Consider the following 25,275-nt stretch of genomic DNA (forward strand, 5'->3'; position numbering starts at 1 on the left):
GGAATATTACTCAGCCATAAAAAGAAATGAAATTGGGTCATTTGTAGAGATATGGATGGACCTAGAGTCTGTCATACAGAGTGAAGTAAGTCAGAAAGAGAAAAACAAATATCAAATATTAATGCATATATGTGGAATCTAGAAAAATGGTACAGATGAACCTGTTTGCAGGGCAGGAATAGAAACAAAGACGTAGAGAACGGACATGTGGACACAGGGGGGAAGAGGAGGGTGAGATGAATTGGGAGATTAGGTTTGACATAAATACACTACCATGTGTAAAATAGACAGCTAGTGGGAACCTGCTGTACAGCACAGGGAGCTCAGCTCGGTGCTCCGTGATGACCTAGATGGGTGGGATGGGGAGAGGGGTAGGTCCAGCAGGGAGGGGATATATGTATACATATAGCTGATTCACTTCACTGTACAGCAGAAACTAACACAACATTGTAAAGCAATTATACTCCAATTAAAAAAACATTAAAAAAAATTATACTACCTGTGGCTTCCATGGCTTTCGTAATCTGCCGGAGAGAGAACCCCATTTCCAACAAGGGTACTGCAATTGCTGGAGGAGGAGGAGAAGTTGAAAGTCTACTGCTTGGGTCTGACAAGGCTGAGACAAAAGAAAGAGAAGTCCTAAATATCACTATATGCCATGAGTAAAAAGTATTCTTATAGTAACCATAATTCCCAATTTTCTTAATAGTGTCCAGATATAATGAAATGCTACTCTACTAAGAATTCTCTAATAACTAAATGTGATTAAATTTGATATAGCTTTTTAAGGTTTTTCTTAAAGATAAACTAGCTATTATGAAACAAACCTGCTGAAAAAAATGTTTAATGTTTTCTTTTTTAAAAATAGTTTCCTACTTACAAAATATTTCAAGCTTTACAAAAATTTGTAAGAATAGTACATAGAATTCTTTTACCCCTGAACCACTGGAGAGTAAGTAGCAGACATAATGCTCCATCTTCCCTGAATACACTAATATATTACTCTTACAAATAACAACATTCTCCTGTATAACCACAATGCAACTATCAAAGTCAGGAAATTAACAATTATCATCTAATCCAGATTCCATTCTAGTTTCAAGGAAAGTCCTGATAATGTTCTTTACAGCAAAGGATCCAATCCAGGATCATCTTTACATTTAGTTTTCATGTCTCTTCAGTCTCCTTCACTTTGATACTTTGAAGATTCCAGGCCAGTTATAGGGCAGAAAGTCCCTCAATCTGATGTCTGCTGTTTCCTCATGATTAGACTCAGGTTGTGCATTTTGGCAGGAGTAGCACAAAACTGATGTTGCCTTCTTCTTACTGCATTCTATTAGATGGTTCATGATTTCATGTTGTCCCATTACTGATGATGTTAACTTTGATCACTTGAGTTAAGCTGGTATCTGCCAAGTTTCTCCACTGTAAAGGTACTCTTTTTTTTTTCTTTGTAATTAATAAGTATTTGTGGGAAATACTTATTTGTGGGAAATATGAGAATAGGTAAATATCTCATTCTTCATCAGTTTCACGCTGCATCCATTTATGCTTATTGGCTGAATTAATTATGATTACCATGGTTGACAAATGATGGGTTTTTTAAGGTCCATCATTGCTTTCAGATTCATCAGTTGGTATTCCACTCTAAAGCAAAACTTCTTCTTTCTCCATCAGTATAGGGTTATGGATTCTCATTGCATTCATGAGTTATTATCTGTTATTGTAATTATTATTTATTTTTATGCCCCAAATCTCCCAGATTTGGCCAGTGGATGCCCCTTCACTCTGATTTCTATATCCTTCAAGCCTGTGCCCATCATTCTCTGAGTACTTTGCCACTTTATGGCACAAGCTATTCTAGGCTCATCTCATACTGAGACCTGAAATCAGCCATTTCTCTCTCAGATCAAGGTTCCTTCTAGTAGAGAATGGTATTTAAAAGATAGGATCTTGACACTAGGTGTGTGTACTGCTACTGAAGCATCAATGCCCCAAGGCCCTCTCAGTGGACAGCTGCCAGTGGAGGCCCTCTTCATCCTATATGGTTCTGACACCTAGTGCCAGACCATATGGACACTTCTTTGCCCCACTTGGACTCCAAAGCCTTATACCAGGCCACTCCCCACACACACAAGGTGTTTTATTTCACCCCAACCTTGCTCTGACAACCCACTCTGGACTACCATGCCACACACCTCCCATACCCTGCTGGCATGAATGCCTCCCTAGCTTGGCCCCACTTAATGGCTTTCAAATTGAACTAGTAAGGAAGAAGGGAAGGAGGGAAAGAGGGAAGGATGGAGGGAGGGAAGACTATAACTCTCATTTCTGCTTAAAAAAATGTCATTACTGCTACAGTGGTGATAGCCCTGATATATGTGATGGACTTCTCCTTCTTGCCATGGTAGAGTAACAGAGACTAGATTTACCCTCACCTTAAACAACTAAAAAAACAGACAAAAATTATCAAACAACAGTCTGCAGATATTGGACAATAGGTAGTGTAGGACGGTGAACCCTGAGAGAAGGGAATCAAATGAGGCAAGGTGTACAACTGCCTTAGCTTACTGCCGGGAAAGAATTTCCCAAACTGCAGGTCAGGAAGGGTAAATTCAAGCCAAACTCAGTGGTCTCTCTGAATGGCAGAGACAGAGTAGAGTTCAAAAGTGGCTAGAATTCACAGGGCAGAATCCAGAAAGGGGAGATCTGTATGGAAAGAAGACAGCTACACAGATAGAGAACTCCAGAAACATGCAGAGGGTCCTCTTCCCCTCAAGTCCTCAGCTGATGCTAATACAGCAACTATCCAAAGCTAGGGAAAGAATCACCAAGAAGCAGCAGGCAGAACAATCCTCAGAGCTCACACAGGGTTGGGAAGTTTGTGTTACAACAAGCCAGAATGAAAAAACTTTGTAATGCATAAGGTATTAGACAGAATACTAAACAAACTAAAGGCTGTCCTGGTCCCACCTAACAAAGCTTAAAAGGAAGGCTTGAAAGAATCAAATTGTTTTCAAGTTACTTAACTGAATTCTAGAACAAAGTTTAAGTATAATACAATTAACGAAATACAAAATATCCAGCACCCAACTAGGTAAAATTCACAATGTCTGGTATCCAATAAAAAAGTACCAAACATGCAAAGAAACAAGAAAACACAATTCAAAATGAGGAGAAAAATTAATTAATAGAAACAGATCTAGAAATAATTGATAAATTAAGTACCAGACATTAAAACAGATACTATAAATATATTTCGTTATTTGTGGATTCCCTATCTGCCAATTAATCTACTCCTTTAAGTTAATTTGTAACTCCAAAATCAATACTCATGGCACTTTCACAGTCATTCACACGCACAGGGTGACCAAAAAATTCAGTCTTCTGATGCATTTGTTCCCAGCTGAGGTCAAACAAGGTGATGCTCTGTATTCTTGTTTCAGCTCTCAGACTATAACAAGTGTCTGTTCATGCTATTTAGTGTTACTTCTTTTGTATTTTTTGAGCTTTTTGTTGGTGATTTCATTGTTTAAAATGGCCCCCAAGTATAGTGTTGAAATGCTGTCTAGTGTTCCTAAGTGCAAGAAGGCTAAAATGTGCCCTATGGAGAAAATTTAAGTGTTAAGCTTCATGCAGGCATGAGTTAACAGTGTTGCTGGCCATGAGTTCAATGCTAATGAATCAACAATACATATTAAATATGGTGTCTTTAAATTGAAACACACATAAAATAAGGTTATATATTGATCAGTTGACAAAGTGTGACCAGAAGCTCACAGAAACCTAGCCCTGTATTTTCCCTAGGGAACAATGGTTCAGTTTTCACTAATTCTGTGTTCACAGAATATAACTGTTTTAATAATGAGAACTGTTATTCCATGTATTCTGTAAGGTAGAGGAAAGACTGAATATGTTAAAAAAGACATGGGAGATTAAAAAAAACAAGACATACACAGAACTTCTAGAAAACTGCAATATCTGAAGGGAAACATACACTGGATGGGATTAAGAACAGATTAGACACTGCAGAAGAAAATATTAGTGACCAGAAGGCACAACAATAAAAATTATCCAAAATCAAACACAGACAGGAAAAAATTTAAAACAAAAACAAAAAAAGAGCAGAGCATCAGTGATCGTGATCTGTGGGATAACTGCAAGTGGCTTAATATACATGTAACTGGAGACACTGAAATGGAGGAGTAGTGGAACAGAAAAAAATCTGGAAAAAAAAAAAAAAAGAATGTAAAATTTCCAAATTTAATGACAACTTTAAACCCACAGATCCAAAAACCTCAATAAACCCCAAGCACAAGAAACATGAAAAAAACTACACCAGGGCAGATCACAATCAAATTGCTTAAGCACAGTGATAAAAAGAAAAATCTTAAAAGCAGCCAGAGAAAAAGGCATATTACATCAACATTAGAAAGACAGAAGACTTATCACTGGAAACAATGCAAATCAGAAGACAGTAGAGCAACACCTTAAAGTACTGAAGAAAAAGAAAAAACAACTGTCAATATAGAATTCTATTCCCAGTGAAAATATTTTTCAAAAAATTAAGGTGAAATAGACTCTTTTGGACATATAAGAGCCAAAAGAATTCATCACTAGCAGATCACTACAAGAAATGTTAAAGGAAGTCTTTAAAGCAGAAGGAAATGATACCAGATGCAAATATGGATATACATAAAAGAATACAGAATCTCAGAACTAGAAAATATGTGAGTAAATAAAAAATACATACTTTAGTTTTTAAAAATATCTTTAAAAGATAATTGGCTGGGGCTTCCCTGGTGGCGCAGTGATTGAGAGTCCGCCTGCCGATGCAGGGGACACAGGTTCATGCCCCGGTCCGGGAAGATCCCACATGCCACAGAGCGGCTGGGCCCGTGAGCCATGGCCACTGAGCCTGCGCGTCCGGAGCCTGTGCTCGGCAACGGGAGAGGCCACAACAGTGAGAGGCCCGTGTACCGCAAAAAATAATAATAATAATAATTGGCTGTATACAGCAAAAATAATAATGTATTATGGGGCTTTATAAGATTCATAGAAGTTAAATTTATAATAACAAAAGTACAAAGGCTGCCAAAGGGGAAATGAAAGCATATTATTGTTAGATTCTTTTATTATACATGAAGTGGTATAACATTACTTGAAAGTAGACTGTGATAATTAAGAATGTATACTATAAACCTGAAAGTAATCTCGAAAAACACAATAGCAAGTATAGCTAATAAGCAAACAAAGGAGATAAAATGGAATTTTAAAAATACTCATTTAATTCAAAGGAGATAGAAAAAGAGGAAAAAGGAAACAAAGAACTGATGAGATGAAAAAAAAAATTGTAGATTTAAACCCAGCTATAACAATAATCACAGTAAAGGTAAATGGTCTAAACATCCCAATTAAAAGGTAAAGAATGTAAGGCTGAATTTTAAAAGCTGGACCCAACTACAGGCTACCTTTAAGAAATCCACTTTAAATACAAAGACCCAAATAAGTTAAAGTTAAAATGATGGGAGAAGATATACGATTATAAAACAAATAAAAAAATCAGAAGTGGCTACATGTATACCAGATAAAGCAGGTTTAAGGGCAAACAGTATTAACACGGATAAAGAGAGTCATTTCATAACAATAAAGAGGTCAATTCATTAAGAAGATATAAGAATCCTAAATGTTTATGGACCTAAAAACAGAGCTTTAAAGTACATGAAACAAAAACTAATAAATGAAAGGGGAAATAGACAAATCCACAATTATAGTTAGAGATTTCAACACCACTCCCACAGTAATTGATAGAATAGGTAAATGAAGAATAAGTAAGGATAAAGAAGACGTGGACAACAGTATCAATCAACTTGACCTAACCAACAATTTCTAGAACATACCACTCAACAGTAGCACATACACATTTTTTTCCAAGTGTAAATGGAATAGTTAGAAAGACAGACCATATTCTGGGCCGTAAAACAAGTTTCAGAAATAGAGTCACAGATGTAGAAAACAAACTTATGGTTACCGGGGGGAAAAGGGGAAAAGGGATAAAGTGAGAGACTGGGATTGACTATAAACACTACTATTTGTAAAACAGATAACTAATAAGAACCTACTGTATAGCACAGGGAACTCTACTCAATACTCTGTAATGACCTATATGGGAAAAGAATCTAACAAAGAGTGGATATATGTATATGTATAACTGATTTGCTTTGCTGTACATCTGAAACTAACAAAACACTAACTCAACTATACTCCAATAAACATCTTTTTAAAATGAATAAGCTTAAAATAGTGAATTGAACATAAGCATTTAGTTCTACTAATTCCTGAAAATCCATCAAAATGGCAGTAAAGGAAATATTTTAAATGCAGAAATCCATAAGGACAGAGAGAACAGGAAAACTGCAATAAAATTTTAGAAGTCAGAAAGCCAATGGGCAAAGATAAATTGCCTCAGTGGTCCTGAGAAAACTGAATCCTACAATAGCAATGAGGAAAGTCAAAACAACAGAACTTTTTCCTCAGAATCTCAAAATGTTCAGAAACGAGTGGCAGCAGATACTTCTGGAAACGAAAGTGAGGCAAAAAAATAGGACTGATTGAGAGTCTAAGAAGCAATTAGAAAATGGTACAACCACTATGGGAAACTATAGGCAGTTTCTAATAAAGTTAAATATCTACCACCAAAAAATAAATAAATAAAAATAAAATAAAATAATTCAAATTATACAAGATATGTTCTTTGATGACAATGAAATTAAATTAGAATCAACAATAGAAAGATACCTGGAAAATCCCCTAGTATTAGGAAGTGAAATAACATACTTCCAAATAACCCATATGTCAAAGAAGATACCAGTGGTAAACTAGAAAGTACTTTAAACTGAATGAAAATGAAAACATAGCATTTCAAAATGTCTGGATTGCAGCAACATCAGTGCTTAGAGGGAGATTCACAGCATTAAAAATGCCTATATTAGAAAAGAAGAAAGGTCTAATATGACTGATGTACAGTACATTATTTCTCTTTTAAATAGCCATAATTCAATCTACAGCTTCAAAAGAGAGAAGACAGCTCAGTTTGATGGGGGAGATCCCCCTTAATTAAAATCACTGTTTTACCTTCAGTGAAGACAAAACACAATGCCCACATAATAAAGTCTCACACATATGGAATGTCGAGGTCTGGGTGTCATAGTGCATGATAGCACACGCACCTGTGCGGTTAGCTGGCCTTGCTGACTGGGAATCAGGAGAAGTTAAGCTTTGCCTCCTTCCTACTTCATCAGAAGGGGAGGTTGGTAATGATGATATTGGAGGAGTCTGTGCACGACGTGTGGGAAGCACAGTGGTAGTTGGGTAACTAGAGAACATTTGCCTTTAAGAAAACAACAATGGTTAGCACAGAAATCCAATTAGAAAATAATATATACATCACAATCTTCTTACAGAAGAATATGAGACCTGGAAAACTATACAAGTTAGCTATAGTTTAATTGGGGAGAGGGAAGAGGGACTCCACAGTTTTAAAAATCGTTACCTCATAGGATGCTTTTACTATAAAAGTAATACCTTTTCATGTGTTCAGCAAAATGAAAGCAACATAGCAGGTGGGGGGAATACAGCAATTAACAAAATAGATTTTTAAAAAATCCCCGCCTTCATGCAGCTTTCCTTCTACTATAATACCAAGGTGACAGGGGTATTTTGGTAGGCATATAGTAGTTAGAGAATAAAGAAGACTTTTAAAGATAGATAACTTACAGTTACTTCAGATACATACATTCGCTATAGCCATGAAATTATTCACATGGATTCAAAGTGAGAGTCTATAGGTAAGTTATGGAAAGAAAAGATAAGTGCCCAGTCACCCAACACAAATGAAAAACAGCATATGAATGATATGTCAGCTGTGTAGAGGGGTAAAGGTACAGGAGAAGCATCCCCTCTCACGCTGAAAAGGCAGACACTGGCTAAAAAATAAGTTCAGGAAGATCCTCACTGAGTGACTGCTCTTTAGATTTGTCCAACAGAACTAATAACTTTTTAAGCATCAAAAGAGCACTGACAACCCAGTCAAGCAGCTGTGATATGATGGTATCCACAAAGGGGGCAGTTGTTCCCTGATTTTTCTTGTATTAAATGATGTTGAGCCAGGCAGAGACAACTGCAGCTCTACTATAGTCCTAGCCAATAGCAGGGAAATGCAGAGTTAAGAGGAAAGAAGGAGTCACAGGCCTGGTGAATGTCTCTGGGAGCAAGGGAACATTATTTTACCATTGAATTCCATGCCTATGGAGTTTTGAAAGGCAACAAAGAGTCACAGTGCTACGGATTCTCTGTGGATGCCTTGAATTCTGTAATTGCCAGAAGGATTAAAAACCATATTAGAATATCCTATCACTTTTCTCTTCCTCCTTTCTTGAATAGAAGCACTTCCTGGAACTGTGTTACTTAAGTGAGAGAGCTAAGAGGCAGATGTGTGGGGACCGGCCACTGGTAGCTACTAGGATTAGCGTTCCTTCTGTCTAAGACCAGAGCAATAATTCTTAATGTGTGAGCTGAAGCTCACTGCATCAGAATCACTGGAGAAACTTAATTCAAATGCAAACTAGGTGCCACACCAGACCTACTGAATGCGACTTGCTGGGGAATACAGGCCCAGAGATTTAAAAAGCTTCCCAGGTGGCCCTTGTGCACACCAAAATTTTAGACTCATTACAATAATAGCCACTCTCTCTCCTATTCTCTAAGATGTGTTCACACACTGGAAACAATAATGACCTATCAATTAAGGGAAGGGGGGAAAGAAATAAGAAAAAGGGAGACTAACTATTCTGCTTCCCTTCATTTCACTTAAGCCCTCCTTAAGAGAGCTCACAAAAGTCTCTCCCTAAAGATTTTCACTCAAAGGTTTTTATTTTATGTATACATCTGGCAAACTGAAGCAAAAAGAAACTTAAGCATTCTTTGGAATTTATGAGTCTACTAAAATAGGACTGGCTGAAGAAGATCATAAGACATGCTCTTTCATTTGAAAAGTAGACTTGTTTGACCTTATAGAAAGAATAAAAGTATAGTTAAAGAATTATGCTTAAAAGGAAAACACCAAGAAGAGAAAATCGTTTTCCTGGAGGTAAGTTCTTTCCTGAGGCTCTAATATTCAAAATACAAGTATTTACCTTTGGAGGAAAAACAATATTCAAAAGCCTAGCCAAAAAAAAGATCATTATAAGAAGATAGAGTACTACAGTACCTGACTGTTAGTGGTACTGCTGATTAGATCTGGGACCACCACTAACTGGCTGTGAGACTTTGGGCAAGTTATTAAACTTCTGAGGGACACTTCCAACTTCAGTAAAATGAGTTTGACTATATGATCTCTTGGGTTCCCTCTAGCTCTAGAATGCCTTGACTTAGTTGGACACATTCTTCACAAGAGAACAATTGTGTGTTTAGAACCATAGGCATCAATATGGCAGACATTAAAGGTCAACTTCCCTACCTGAGAAGACTAAGTGGCATCACTCCTGGGGACTCAGATGCAGGCACCGTTTCTGTGTCAGTGACTGGAGTGGTGGCAGTTGTGGTGTCCTCCAGTGAGCTGCTCATAAAGGATGTTGTACTCGAGGCTGATGGGCTAGTGGTAACTGGCGTCTGTGCCTGTTGGGCTTGGTCACTTTCTTCAGCTTGTTGATCAATCTCTATAAACCAAGATTAAGGTTAAGAAAGTAGTAAGGATTTGTTTTTTCAAAAGTGACAAGGGAATGGGAAACTTTTAATTTGGAAAGCTTCTAAATATATTTCATAAGTATCAATTTCTGCAAAAGATTTACAGAAAAAAATGTTCTTATATATATACATCCTGTATTCACTATTGTACTCGTTGTTATAGACTCTACAGACAATAATGTAACAAGCCCTTGTAACTACTCATTTCTTATTTTAGAGAAGGTGCTCTTAAAAACAAAAAAGTTTCACTTTTGTTTAAGATTTAACCAGAGGTTCCCTAAAGATCATTAAAACTGTGTTTCCTTAGCACTTTGATTTTGATGCCTATCTTTAAACAAGCAAAGATGAAGATATGTAAATACAAGAATAATAAAAACCTAAACAGAAACTCCATATTCTAAAAAGGACAGTGCTTCACAAAATAAACTACTCCCAAGAGTTTAAAAAAAAAAGTTAAAATGTCTAAGGGCTTACAAATATTTGTAATTTTTCTTATCTGGTAAGGGAGCCTACAAATAAACATAATCAAGATAGCAGTTGTTACAAATAGAGAGCTAATTCTATCTGGCTTGCTAAATGATGAAGTACTTTTCATAATCATGATCTTAACACTCCTATTTATATGCACCACACACCTCTCTCTTCCTACTTACTATCTAAGCTAAAAAAGGAAGAAGGAGAGCAAGGGAAAAGGTAAAAGAAGAGGAAGAGGACGGGAAGGAAGAAAAAAAGAATGGAAGCACCATGAAGGCAGGTGACTTTGTTTTGTTCACCGCTGACTCCCCCGTATCTAGAATAGTACCTGGCACACTGTAAGCACTCAGTAAACGTTTACTGAATGAACCTCATTTTTATCTCAGAATTCGTATTATCCCCAAAGGTGAGGATAAAAGATAAAACAAGGTTTTTTACACACAATATATAGTCTATGAAAGTAGTATTTTAAAAAGTCCTTTAAAATGTCTCTGAGAAGTTATCAGAATAATATATATATTGAATCAGATCAATAAATACATGAGTACCTTCTGTGGCATGAGTTAAATTTCAGTTTTATGAAATGTAATAATTATTAAGTTCTAATACTTGCATAGGTTTAAAATAGAAAATTATAGGTACAGGCACACCTCGGAGATATTGCGGGTTTGGTTCCAGATCACTGCAATAAAGCAAATATTGCAATAAAGTGACTTTTTGGTTTCCCAGTACATCTAAAAGTTATGTTTACACTATACTGTACTCTGTTAAGTATGCAATTGCACTATGTCTAAAAAAAAAAAAAAACCAATGTACATATCTTAATTAAAAAATACTTTATTGCTAAAGAATGCTAACTATCATCTAAGCCTTCAGCAAGTCACAGTAGCAACATCAAAGATCACTGATCACGGATCACCATAAGAAACATAATAATGATGAAAAAGTTTGAAATATTGTGAGAATTACCAAAATGTGACAGAGACACAAAGCAAGCAAATGTTGTTGGAAAAATGGCACTGAAAGACGTGCCTAACCCAGGGTTGCCGCAAACCTTCAATTTGTAAAAAATGCAGTATCTGTGAAGTGCAATAAAATGAGGTATGCCTGTAGACAGATGATTATTAATATAAAGAAACAGAAAGGAACTGTTTTCCTTGCAAAGGAAATGTGAAAATTGCTTTGGCCAAAAAAAACGTGTAAGTCTTTAATAGACTATATCACTTCTGACAATTATGAATAATTTCAACAGCACAGAGCAAAAATTTAAAAAATCAGATAACTTACCTTGCTTAATTTTGCCCCCAAACTGGTCTTCCAAAAGCCCATGGACCACTAACTTATAGATCATGGCTTGAGCTCGTTCCAGATCTGCTAATCCCAGTGCTCTCTTTATGGGTGACCGCATGACTGCTCGTTTCACCATGTGGCGCATCAAGAACTGAAGGGCTGCACGCATCTCCACGTCTTCATGAACAACTGGAGAGCTCGCACAGTCTGAGTTGTGGCCATTTTCAGCCAGAACTTTTGGTATCAGTAACAGTTCAGCATATTTACTACAGCCAAGAAGAGCACTAAGTGATTTCATAGCACCGAGGTAGAGATAGGACAGCTGGACTGCTCTGATTTCTGACTGGGCTATGTCATGGTTTTTGGATATGTGTTCGTGATTTTTTCTTTTTCCTTCTGTTATTTGATGTTGGTATTCCACACCTGGCACTGTTGAATCTAAAGAAAATGAAGCTATTTCGTTTTCTGATTTGGAGCTTGTGGTACCCTGACTTTTAACATCATCAGATGATAAGCCTGTTCGTGTATCTAAAGCAGATTCACTCTCAATTTTCTGCTCAACATCCCCTTTCTCCTCAGACTCATGTCGGTGTTTCTTTTCATGTCGCTTGGTGCTCTGTTTGCCCATGTCTTCGTGAATGCCAGTCAGATATGTGAGGTCCAGCAACACAGAAGCCGTCAGGCCTCGAAATCGTGCCACGTCAAAAGGAAGCGGTTCACAGGGCTCCAGATTATACAATGGAGTATCACTAGGCGACCAAAAAGTTGGGAAGCTTTAATAAAGATCAGAATGACACAGGAAGAAGCAAGTGAGGGATAGACAAGAGGAAGGTACAGAAAATAATGTAGACAAAATAAGATGTATCATGTACACAGTACAGAGAATAATTTGCACAAACTAGAGAACTCATTACAAACAGAACAACGAATCTATTACGAGAAAATGGGGAGATGTGATGTTAAACGCAAAAGCAATGAGATGTTCATGTGCTTTCAAATAAGAATATTCATTATTATGTAATATAAGCCAGGAACTGGCAAAATTTCTGTAAAGAGCCAAACAGTAAATATTTTAGGACTTGGAGGCCACATGGTCTCTGTTGCAACCTTTCAACCCTGCCATCATGGTGTGAGAGCAGCCACTGATATACCTGAATCAATGTGTGTGGCTATGTAACTTTATTTACAAAAAGAGGAGCCAGGCCAGGTGTAGTATGCCGATCCCTGACATAAGCTTTTTGGAAAGTTTGCATAATAAATCTAGTTTATTATATGGGTACTGGCCATTTATAAACTGTTTCAGATAAGACTTTTGTTTCATTCAAAAAAATTACTTTGTAGTCTTCAATAAATGCTTCTAATTTAGTTTAAGCAAAAATATGATCACGTATTTCCTGATATTCATCAAGAATTTCCATAAGTTTAAACATGTTATAATTAAACAAATTGGAACAGAAATCTTTAGCAAGTATACAAAGTTTGGTGGCATACATTTGTTCTATTAACCGAAATCTTGGGTCTAGCTTAACCTTTCAAATCTTGTTTTCCCTTTGTGTCATTTTTCTTGTTGGTTTTAATTTAATTTAATTACTTTGCTATATCCTATGCATCTTAGTAAGGCATCATAAATCCTTTCCGAAACAAGGCAAAGAATAAAAGGCAGATACTTTCACAAGTAAAATTTTCATTGCTTTCTTAGCTTGAAGTCCATTAACCCCTGAAATTGTGTGTAAACTTCATGTATGGTTATTTTTCAGCTGAGAGGGTCCAGAGCTATCATTAGATTCTAAAACAGTACCACCTCCAAAAAATACTGAAGAACCACTGTTTTTGATACTGTCCCATGTCATATTAACAATGGAATCACTTTAAGCAGTATAATGAACAGTTACATAGTACCATCAATAAATCCATGTTTTCAAATGATATAATTCTGTACAGTCATTAGATGAGTCCCCTTATTGACTGAGATACTTGACATACCTCCTTTTAAACATATGAAGTTTCTATTTCACACAAATCCTATCTGATTGCAAACACATCTAAATGCTTTTAAGCACACAGTCTGTGCCAAATAAATGTAATTTTCATACCCATCCAAGATGTTGCACACTAAGGGTATAGAAATATATGCTTTAAAAAAAAAAGGGCAAGAATACTTAAAAATCACAGATAATCCAAAACCTAATTTTAGTCACTCAAATGTTCCCATCCTACATTCAAAGCCCTCCTACATAAAATGTAACTGACAGATCTGCTGACTGGCTTTTTTCTGTCCCAATGTGTAATGGAAATGATTAAAAAGGAGGAAGCCAAATGAAAAATAGAAAGGATCCCAGTTACACCTAAACTAGTGCGCTTACCATTTCTTCACAAAACAAAATAAAAACTATGTATTTTACAAGCCACTAGTACTCCAAGGCAGACAAGTTTGGGAAATATTCCTTTATGAAATCATAGTACTCATACCCAGATGTATGAAAAAAATTATTTTAAAAAGTTAATTGGCAGCTCACCTAAAATACATAATTACTCACTGTCCATAGGCAATGGCCCATTTCACCAATAAATACTCATTTGCTAAAAGTGTAACTCAACAAATCATACCTGATGGTAATTTCTGCTTCATCCCATTGGACTTTGGCAGACGTGCTGCCCTCCTTGACCACTCCCAGCAGCGTGGCATGGCGCCCAGTTTGCTTGTGAACACACCGACCTCCAACTCTAAGACCAGCATCAACTCCTCCTATCACTGCCAGCACAGGCCACACCTCTATGCAAAGGGTCCTCAGCTGCGGCTCTGACAGGTCAGCAAGGCCATGTCTATTGTGTTTACCTTTCTCTTCCTCTTTGCTCTCCTTCTCCTCTCTCATTTCATTCTCCTCTCGGCTTTGAACCGAGCGGCTTTTCTTTAGCTTCTGGCCTGAATCTTTAATACATATCTTAATTTTGTGCAGCCTTTCCATCATTTTTTTGTTAATGCAGTAAGTCCAACGGTCTGTTCGATGAAGGATACGAATAAGCTGAATAGTGGCCTCTGCCAGCACTGCTGCTACTGGACTACAAATGGGGTCTCCTGGAAGTAAGTCTCGTGGTGTGCCACGCATCTGCATATCACAAATTTTCACCTATAAAAGAGGGTATCAAATGTGTGATTATTAATAGTTCTCCTAAACTATTAATTCTGTAAATTATAAAACTATAAATTCTAGCACATGTATCCCATGTGGAACTAGTATTTGGTCTCCTGATACATGTGTATTATACTATTGGCCGCCAATAAGGAGTGAACAAATATTACAGTTCTACTGAAGTTAGTAGCAGAATGGTCCTATGAAATAAGCTACCCTGTCATTTAAACTGCGTGCAGTCTGTAAGCAGGAGTGCTGTTGTGGCCACCCAAAAGATAGATATAGACCAAGGTGTATGTGATTGACTCCATTTAGCACCAACCCCCCACCCCATGGAAAAGTCTTGAGAATCTATCCACTCTAGTCCTCAAGACACCAGAATAATAACAAGTCCTAGGACCATCTTATATTGCTCCAGGGTCACAAAGATAAAATCACAAGGCTAGAAAATTGGTATATTCCCAATCTGGACACGCACTTCCAGTTAAGACATAGAGGCTGAAAGAAGAGCAAGACTTGGGTTCAAATCTTAACTCTGTGTAATTTTTGGAAATTATTTAATCTCACTAACCTCAGCTTTTTCAACTGAAAAAAAATTGGCACTAATAACAGTATCTATCTCTTACTATATTGAAGATTAAATTAGATTATGCACATAAAGTGCTTATCAGTACAGTGCCAGACACACAGTAAATGTCAAAAAAATGTAACTATTATTAGTATTGTTTTTTATCAGATTCTGAAGTCAGAAAAGGCTTCTGGGTAGAATAAAGTGATTGATACAAAGCCTATGGTTAAATTAATTCCTTCAAGGTTCACAAATGTTAGGGAGCAATAGGCCATCATTCTAACCAGAATATACCAGAACCTATTCTGGGCTGCAAGAATATCATCAGGGAAAGGGATAAAAGCAGGTACTGGGTTGCCTCTTTATTTCATTTCCAGTTCAGTTTTGTTGACTACCTGGTTCAAGAAGTAGTTCCTCTCTCTCATGAATGGCTAGCTTGAAATTACACCTCCTTGAAAATTTTTTAAGATATATTAAAAGCCCAGAATAAATGGTAACTTTCATGGTTAGAATTTACCAAATCTAGCACTTCCATTATAGACACATTATATATGAGATGGCTTGAAAACTTTCTACTAAAAAATAACTAGAAATTCCGGAGACCAGACCTAGGCTACTTTTACTTGACGTTATATTCTCAAGTAAAAGGATGGGGTAGAAAACAAATCAACCCACAGGGAGACCACAGAGAAGTTTCTCTCTAACTGGGTTTTACATGAGGAGAAAAAAAAGTTTTTAGCGAGAGGGTTTTCTCTTTATTACTGTCCTCCTGAAGGTTTAAGGTTCAAATTTACACCATCTATAAGGTCTGAGAACCCTCTAGCTGAATGAATGAAAGGCAGCTTCCCCATCGTAACTGAAACCTCCATTATTCACCTAATGGTATCTGAATACATTGAAGATTATTTTTAGATTTCTCTCTCATATGCTCAACTGCCAATAAACCAGATTATCCCTAAACTATTTCCTATAATTCCTATAATTGCACATATGTTTGAAAGTTGACTCACTATATTCAAATTACCAGAATATCAAATAGTGCCTTAATAAAGAGCAAAGGCAACTTCTAAAAGTAATCTAACCTTCATCTGGAAGAGTAAATTATCTGCGCAAGTACTTTTAATGGTAGAAATAGCTTATTATTTCTGTGAACTCTGATGTTAACAAATATTAATAAAAAATAACAAATATCCTTTATGCTTAATCATAAAGGTTTGAGGTTTCATTACCTTTTCCCCTGGGTTGCTACTATAGAACATTACACATGGGTACAATTCTGCTGCATCCACATCTTCAAAAGCTAATTTGGGTTCCTATAGCGTGGCAGAGGTGATGGGAAAAAAAGGACACAAAATTTTTTTAATTGATAATATCCAATACACATTAAGATTCAAAGCTCTTATGAGACAGAGTAAGTTACTAGAGCCAAATCTCAATTAACCTTGCTAACCCTGCTAAGGAAATTCCACATATAATAAATGATCTTAATTTGTTCCTCTGTTTCAACAATCTTCCTGGGATTTTACTATCTATTTTTTTTTTTTGGTGCTGATAAATATTATAAGAACCAAAAGGTATTAGAGAAAAAGCAGAGAAGAGCAAATAATCTATAAACTGAATAGCTAGTACCTGAATAACTGAGTTGAGGATAAATAAAAACAGGAAAACATGCAATGCTTCTGAATGAGTTTCAGTACCTCTCCATTTTTCCCAAAGGAAATGGTCCTGGCTTCCATGTCTAACACACAGGTAATGAAATCTCCTTGAGTAAAGCTGGACAACGTCAGAGTCTGTTCTCCATTGTGATAGAGGTTACCACTGTAGGCCCGATAGAGCCACATATCCGAGGTAGTACGGTGGTTAAAGTCATGTACTGGCCAGCGAGAAACTCCAACACAGGTGCCTTCATTACCTCTGTTTTCCTTCACAATGTAAAACTAAAATGAAAGTGGTAATGTTCACTAATATTCAAAAAACTTGTTTATATACTATTAACTGTATAAAGCTATACTGGGGAATATGTTTGTAAATAATATTTATGCATTTATGAGAATATAAATAAACATATTTTCAGCTTAAGTGAAAATAACATACAAATGAAATAATTTCATGATTTTGTAAAGATTTTAAGACAAATTTAATCTTTACCTTGTAGAACATTTAGAATAACCTTTGAGTATTTATTTAAAATAAACAATTTTAACTTACATCTTAATTATGAAGCTGAGGAAGTACGTCCAGTCCAGAAAATTATTAATGGAAAGCTTCAATTCTTTATACAAATTTTCTAACTACTCTCTTGTGTATACATCTGTGCAGAAAGAAGTTAATATAGCAGGCCTGAGACTGCTGTCTTTAAAAAGGCATGCTTGTAACACTGGCCCTTGGCTAGTATCTGGGAATTCGACTTGTATACCGTTTCCTACACTGTTAGAAAACTTTCCCTAAATGATTCGGGTGGCTCACCAGGACAAGAATGTTTGAACAAACAATGTGGTTTACACTGAACACGAACTTTCCTTTTGGGAGCTGGAGTTTTGGGACATGCCAGGCAGAGGGTACCTTAATGATCAGTCTCCACTAAAAATCTTGGGAACTAAGTCTCTAAGGGGGTTCCCTAAAACATCACACATATGTTGCTGCATTTTGTTGCTGGGACAAGACTGCAGTCCATGTGACCCTTCATGGGAGGGAGAGAACATAAGGAAGCCTCCACGTGGATTCCTCCAGACGTCACCTGTGTCTTTTCTCATTATTATCCAGTCATGTATCCTTACTACCTTGTTATAATAAACCCCAGTCATCATGAGTACAATGATAATACGGAGTCCTATGAGTCCTTCTATCAAATCTTTGAACATAAGGGTCATCTTCAGGACCTCTGACACAATGGTGGCAACGTGAGCTTCACTAGAACAACTCTAAGTCATTAAAATATAATTATATATTTGGGAAAAAGAGAGAGAGAGAGAACTGGGGAAAGACAAAACTCTAGTGGCTATGGGGTTACACGTGTTATGAAGCAGCAGGTGAGTGGCTATCTGTTGTGAGAGGTAAAAGTTACCTATGGAATTCAAAAATAATAGATCCAACCCCAGGAGGGTTGGCTCACTGGGTCCCCTGGCTGCTTTTGTGGCCCTGTAAGCTAAAGTGAGGGGAAAAGAGCAGCCAGAAGAAAATTTGTGTTGTTCTCTCCTCTAGGTGGGAAGAGAAAGAGAGCCCAAGCATTCCCACACATGGGCTTTGGACGAGCCAAAGAATAAAAATTAGCTTGCAGCTACTCTCTTGTCCAGGTGGGAGGGGGAAAAGTTCAAAAATTCCTGAAGGTGAGTATGGGGTAGACCAAAAGTATTAGAAGTATGTGTTGTTCTTTCCTCCAAGTGGGAGGAGATAAGGTTATTTAAATCAGTTCCCAGGGATGGAGTAAAACTTTAAATAGATGAAAGAAAGAAAGAAAGGGAGAAATGGAGAAAGGGAGAAAGAGAAAAGAAGAAAAGAAAAGAAAATACTCCGGCAATTTTCTTTAGCCTAGATGCTGTCACTGCTGTACCAGTGCCCTGGCCCAACCAATTAACCCTATAAACGCTAAATTTACTGCTAGGGGTCTGAGTAAACTTGAGATCTGAGGGAAAAGGGAAAAGTAAATTTTATAAAACACCTTCGCTTTGTGGCTACTGCATCTGGGTGTATGATAAAAAATGATGTAAAATGTTATATGCTTGTAACTTCATAAATACTAAGAGATCATCCTGATAAGTAAAAGCTGCAAAGGAAAAATGTCAGTGGGACACAACTTCCTTGCTTTTTGCCCCAGGTGAGTAGATTGGAACTTAAATTCTTTGAGCACTGGAAACAAAACAAGCCTCCATAACTGATGATTTTTTGTTATGATTTTTGCCTATTAGAACTGCTAGAAAAAAGGGAGACAAAATACAAAGAGTGGCAATCTCCACACAGAAATATACTTTGAGAGTTTTAAAAAGCAGTTGTTAGTTGCCAATTAGTTCTTATAAAATCTGATGTCTGACCCTTAGAGGCTGATGATTTTCTAGCCTGAAATGCATATTTTTGAGTGGGTAAATTTGTACTCTAAGATTGAGAAGGCAGAAAGAGCTTGGGAAAGTCTTGCTCATCACTTAGACTTAAAATGCAGCTGTCTGATCCTACAGCATTTAGGCTTTACTGCTGCCCCCAAAAGTTTCCAATTTTATAGAATCCTCAATTCACAGCTTCCAACTGCCTGGACCTGCCTCTAAGTTAAAACCTCATACTGTCTGCTATGGGCTGTTTCACCCAACATGAGCTGTGTTCAACTAAAAGCAGGCACCAGCCTAATGAACAAAAATCAGACGTGGGGACTGGTGAAGATTTAGTTGGTGCAGCCATAAACTGAAAACTACATGGATTCTAGCTGGACTGTCCAGGTCTCTTATATGTGCCCCTGGGAAAGGGTCTGTTCTTTTGACAGCCATCTAATTTGAGCTGCTGATTGGCTTTTTATTTCTGACATAGAAACTGATTACACTCCTAACTTTGATTCTTACCGAAAGCTGAAAGTTGGAGGAGGGCATACCCAGGGTGCATGACCTTTATGTCCACTCTTATAATAGACTGGACTCTTGACCTCTTCTTGGGGAGGTCTCACTGCTGTTGACTTCTTATGTTGAGCTTTTTGGACTAGTCGTAGTTTGCAACAACAGACTGATAGCTTGATTCAATATCTGATACACACGCCTATAGTAAGACAGTTTATTAAATGAAGCTCTCCCCAGAAAAAGACTGATCTTTCCTAGGCTGCTCACTGGACAAATGATTAGGATAAAAGGCGTAGAAGGTTTTGTAAACCTATTCTGGAAAACAATTTTTTTACTTGGGATTTTGTCCTGACCAATTGCTAACCTTTCTGGTTAAGTTGTATCAACATAAAAACATTTTTGTTATTAAAAAAAAAAAGTTTTCGTGTGGAAATTCTTTTGTCCCCCTTGCACCTAACCCTTCTGGACAAAAGGTCTAGATGAAGATAAAAAATGACTGAAAAAATCTGAAATTATAATAACTAAACGGGAAACACTGATTTTAGAATAACGGTGGGGGCGGGGAGGGGAAAAAAAAAACAACCCAGGCCCTGGGGAAGTGTGGAAGAAGAGGGAGGGCATAAATGATCATTGTTTTTTCGGAACTGCTCCTCCTCCCGGGGATGGGGGGAAGCCATGCTGTCAAGAAGGCTGTTTTTTGTTTTTTTTTTTTAATCGATCTTTATTGGAGTATAATTACTTCACAATACTGTGTTAGTTTCTGTTGCACAACAAAGTGAATCAGCCACATACATAGAGCACTTTAAATTCAAACTAACTTCTGAGCCTTATACCTGACAGGCTATAAGAAGTAGGGGGTGACCCCAGGTCCAGGAATTTCCACAGAACACCTCCAGATGTCATCCACACTCTTAAGGCAGATAAAATGATGCCACAGACAAACAAAACCATTTAACAAACTGTCCTTCAGAGGCAGTCCCTCTGAAACCAAGCACTCAATTAAATTACTTAGACTGCAATGGGAACAGAAGGTAGGAGGCCCCCTGATGGGAGATCACATTGGGGTCCTGTTAACTTTTCTGCCTGACTACTGTATATCCTGATTAGGGATATCTTAACAATTATAAACTCATTTCCAGGGATACCACGTATGACCTCTGGAATTGTACTTTTTGTGTATGCACCCTATTCTGAGCCCTGGACTGGTCAGAGTTGTGCTGTTCTAAATTTAAGGACAAAGTCACTTGACTTTTAAAGATAGACCTTTACAATTAATGAGATTTGTTTTAACTGGCTAAGTCTAAGACCCCTGAAGTCAGAACTGGAGGTCAGTCTCACCCTGCTGTCTGGGGTCCTACCAGATAATAATATTAATTTTATTGTAAAAACACTGTGGCCAAGAGCCAGCCAAGGAGGTGGACTGTGCAAAAAAAGAAGTAACACAGCAGAGACTGCTATCCTTAGAAATGTCTGCTTGCAATGTTGGTCCTTGGCTGGCACCTGGGAACTTGCCTGGTAAATAGTTCCCTACACTGATAAAAAATCTCCCTGACTGATATTGGTGGCTTATTGTGCTTAGACTGTATGACAATATGGTTTATGCTAAAAACCCGCTTTCTTTCTGGGAATCTAAAAAAGGCCAGGCAGAGAGTATGTGACCAGCACTCAATAAAAATGCTGGGCACTCAGTCTCTAATACGCTCTCCTAGGAAGAAACATCACACATGTTACTGCATTTTCATTGCTGGGTGTGCAGTGTGTGACCCCTCATGGAAGGGATGATTATGATTTTTCAACCTTACACTTAAAAAAATGTTTGAGGTAATTTTACTATTACAGGAGAGTTACAAAAATAATACAGGATTTCTGTATATCCTTCACTGAGTTTCCATTTATGTTAAAATCTTACACAGTAACAGAACATTTACATAAGATGATTTTTTAATAGTCTTTCCATACGTTTTTTATAATAACCTAGGAGAAAAGTAATAAAAAATAAAATGCTTTTAAAAACTACTTGGAATTCTACGTACCTTCCACTGATAGCACCCAGAAGTTACTCCAGTTGATGCCAATCCATATCCTTTTCCTCCACTGCCATGAGTTAAAATCTGTCCATTCTCCACTATGCAACACTGAGCTTTCTCTGGGTCAAAGGATACTTCTTGTATAGGAAGATTCTCATCTTCTTCCTCCAACTCTCCCTGCTTCTACCAGAAAGGAAACTGGGTCAGTAATTTGAACTAACTCAGATTCAGTTCCTGAGATCTCCTTGGGTTGATTCCACAAATATTTATTATCTACTATGTACCAGTTACTGTACAGACAATGGAACACAATCATACATACAGCATGGTCCCTGCCCATGAAGAGCTTACAGCTCAGTCAGGGGACAGAGAGACAAATAAATAACACCAGTATTGTAGTGAGAGAATAAAAGAAGTTACATGACAGGTATAGCAGAAACATATAAGTGTAACTTTCTAACCAGGCTTGGGAAGGATAAGGTAAGCATTCAAAAGAGGATGACTTCTGAGCTGAATCCTGAATGATGAGAAGGCATTAAGCAGCCGATCAAAGTAGAGAAAGAAATTTAAGACAGTAAGTACAGCATGTGCCACGTCATGGAGGTGAAACAGAGTTCACTGATTTAAAGAACTGCAAGCAGTATGGAATATCTGGAGGATGAGACTGAAAGAGAACAAGGAACTAGAAAGAGAAGAAGGAACAAAATCATGGAAGGCCTTCAATGCCATTCTAAGTTTAATCTTTACTCTAGACAATAGGGAGTGCCTACACAGAATGATTTATATAGAGGAACTACTATCAGATCTATGTTTATAAACATTGCTTTACCAGGAGTATACAGGATGAAAGCAGAGAGAACAATCAGGAGTTTACTGCAAGAGTTCAGGTAAGAAATACTGAGGACTTAAATTCATTCATTTGCTCAATGGGTATTTAATAAGCATCTACTATGTACCAGGCACTATACCACGTCCTATATACTCAGCAGTATACTAGACAAATAAGGTCTCTGCTGTCACAGAACTTATATTTTAGAAGGTGGAGATAGAAAATAAACAAGGAACTAGCAGGTAATAAGTGCTATGCTGAAATGAAAAAAGGTGATGTGATAAAGACTGTGTGGCAACTGACTCTAGATTGAGGATCAGGAAAGGACAATGAAGAAGTGATAATTAAGTTGAGACATGAATAATAAGTTGACTTCTGAGAAACATATCTGAGGGAAGTATTCTAGGCAGAGAGAATAGCTGGCACAAAGCCCAAAGGAAGGAACAAGCTTAGTGTGTTCAAGAAACAGGAAGAAGGCAAGTTGTTCACAGTGTAGTGAGCAAAGAGGAGAGAACAAGGAGTTCTAGAATTTATCCCAAGAATGATTAAAAACCACTGGCAGGTTTTTTAAGCAGAGGACGAACATGCTCTGATTTACAATGTTAAAAGATCACAATGGATCCTGGGTAGAGAATGGACTATAGGGAGTTAACAATGGAAGCAGAAAGACCAGTTAGGAGAATATTGCATAATCCAGGCCAGAGATGGTAGTGGCTTGGAGTAGGGTGATGGCAGAGGAATGAGGAGGTGGAAAATTCAAGTTAAGTCTTAACAGAGAAGTCAACAGGACTTGGAGATTGTACGGAAAGAGAAAATGTGGGTGTGTGTGATAGAAGACAGGAATCAAGGATGACTCCTTGGTTTTTTGGTTGAGTCACTTACTAGGAAAGATGGGAAAGCCTGGGGAAGGAACAAGATGTAACAGAACTAAGGATGCTACTAAGTATGAGAGGCCTATTACACTATTATTCAAGTCATAAGGCAAGTAGGATGGGTGTATGTCTGGAATTCAGGAAAAATGTCAAAAAAGGAATTAAAAATCAATGGCATACGGATCTGAATAAGGTTTTGCTGGCTACAGGAAATGGAATGGAGGTGACAGTTGAAGAAAAAAAGGGGCCTTGAGACCAAGCCTTGGGATACTCCAGCAGTTAGATTAAATAGAAGAGGAAGTATAAATAAAAGAGGATGAGAAGGGGCTTCCCTGGTGGCGCAGTGGTTGAGAGTCCGCCTGCTGATGCAGGGGACACGGGTTCGTGCCCCGGTCCAGGAGGATCCCACATGCCGCGGAGCGGCTGGGCCCGTGAGCCATGGCCGCTGAGCCTGCGCTTCCAGAGCCTGTGCTCCACAACAGGAGAGGCCACGGCAGTGAGAGGCCCGCGTACAGCACAAAAAAAAAAAAAAGAGGATAAGAAGAAGAAGCCATTGTAGTGGGACAGAAGGAAAACCAGAAAAAGTGTGGAATCATGAAAACTAATAGAAAGATTAAGGTAGCTAGATGGATGGATTCAAGAACTATTTAGGAGGTAAAAATCAATGAGTTCTAGGGACCACATGGGTGGGGACATTAGGAGAATTCCCAGGAATTCAGGTTTGAAAAGCTTGTTGAATGTTAGTGCCACCAATAAAAATGGGATAGGAAGAAAAGGAGAAAGGGTTTGAAGGAGAGACACCTGGGCTATCATTCTAGTTTGGAAGGCAGTGCATGTAGTGAAAATGGTCGTGGGTATGACTGAGACTGTTGGAAAAGCTAAAGACAGAACTCTGAGGAACAGTGGAATTTGGGATGGAGGCAAGGAAAAAGTCACACCAAAGAAGAGATGCCTCCAGAGGGAATCAAGGATTGGCAGACGGGATCTAGGAGAAAGTAGTGCTTTGAAAACAACAGAACGCTAGAGTTTCCAGAGGTCAAGTAAGCTGTGGATAAAAAGCCATACACTGTATTACCAATAACACCTACCTCTGTCATTTAATTTCAGTGCTTTGATGGAAGATAAACAATTGGGCTGAAGAGATAATGAGAAGTAAGGAAGTGACTTAAACATATACAAGATTACTCTTCCCAGAAGCTTAGCAATGAAGGATGAGAGAATATAGGGAAGGCTTCAGGGATAAAAAAGAAATTTAGAAGGGTGGGAATAAGAGATGTTTATAAACTGAGGGGAAAGAACCAGTGGAGAAGGAGACAGTACAAAGAAGAGACTGAATAAATGATAGAACAAAGTCTCTCTAAGGAGAAAGGATCCAGAGACAGGTGACAAGATATTCACGTCTGTCTAAAAATACCTTTTTGGAAGAATCAAGTACCTGTAATTTTATTTCTTGTTCTTTTTCCTTTATCTGAATAGCATGTTTGGCCTGAGCAATGGGTGTCTCCCACATACAATCCGACAGGAGGGAAAACAGACGTTCAACAACCTATTTATTGAAGGAAAAAGAATGATAAAATTTGTAAAGGATCATTTTAACTATTTTTAGAAAAGCTAAATCATGTAACTATAATATTAAGTCACATGTGAGATTTAATTATACCAATGTCTGACAGCTACTTTGGGTGGATGCAAGTTAAATATCTTTTTTTTTTTTTTTTTTTTGCGGTACGCGCAGGCCTCTCACTGCCGTGGCCTCTCCCGTTGCGGAGCACAGGTTCCAGACACGCAGGCTCAGCGGCCATGGC

General features: G+C 37.6%; 1 protein-coding gene across 1 annotated transcript in view; it reads right to left on the minus strand.

The window, feature by feature from the left end:
• Window positions 1–25,275, minus strand: part of HERC1 (HECT and RLD domain containing E3 ubiquitin protein ligase family member 1) — a 212,402-nt gene that overhangs the window by 64,006 nt on the left and 123,121 nt on the right. Inside the window, exons 33-41 of the mRNA XM_028494914.2 lie at window positions 24,906–25,016; window positions 21,776–21,952; window positions 16,905–17,144; window positions 16,437–16,520; window positions 14,116–14,636; window positions 11,506–12,281; window positions 9,518–9,716; window positions 7,230–7,390; window positions 500–616 (exon numbers count right to left, since the gene is read on the minus strand). Of these exons, the coding sequence (XP_028350715.1) occupies window positions 500–616; window positions 7,230–7,390; window positions 9,518–9,716; window positions 11,506–12,281; window positions 14,116–14,636; window positions 16,437–16,520; window positions 16,905–17,144; window positions 21,776–21,952; window positions 24,906–25,016 (2,386 nt within the window). The remainder of the gene's footprint in view (window positions 1–499; window positions 617–7,229; window positions 7,391–9,517; window positions 9,717–11,505; window positions 12,282–14,115; window positions 14,637–16,436; window positions 16,521–16,904; window positions 17,145–21,775; window positions 21,953–24,905; window positions 25,017–25,275) is intronic.

The sequence above is a fragment of the Physeter macrocephalus genome, chromosome 11 (assembly GCF_002837175.3).
Source record: "Physeter macrocephalus isolate SW-GA chromosome 11, ASM283717v5, whole genome shotgun sequence".
Classification (NCBI taxonomy): Eukaryota; Metazoa; Chordata; class Mammalia; order Artiodactyla; family Physeteridae; genus Physeter; species Physeter macrocephalus.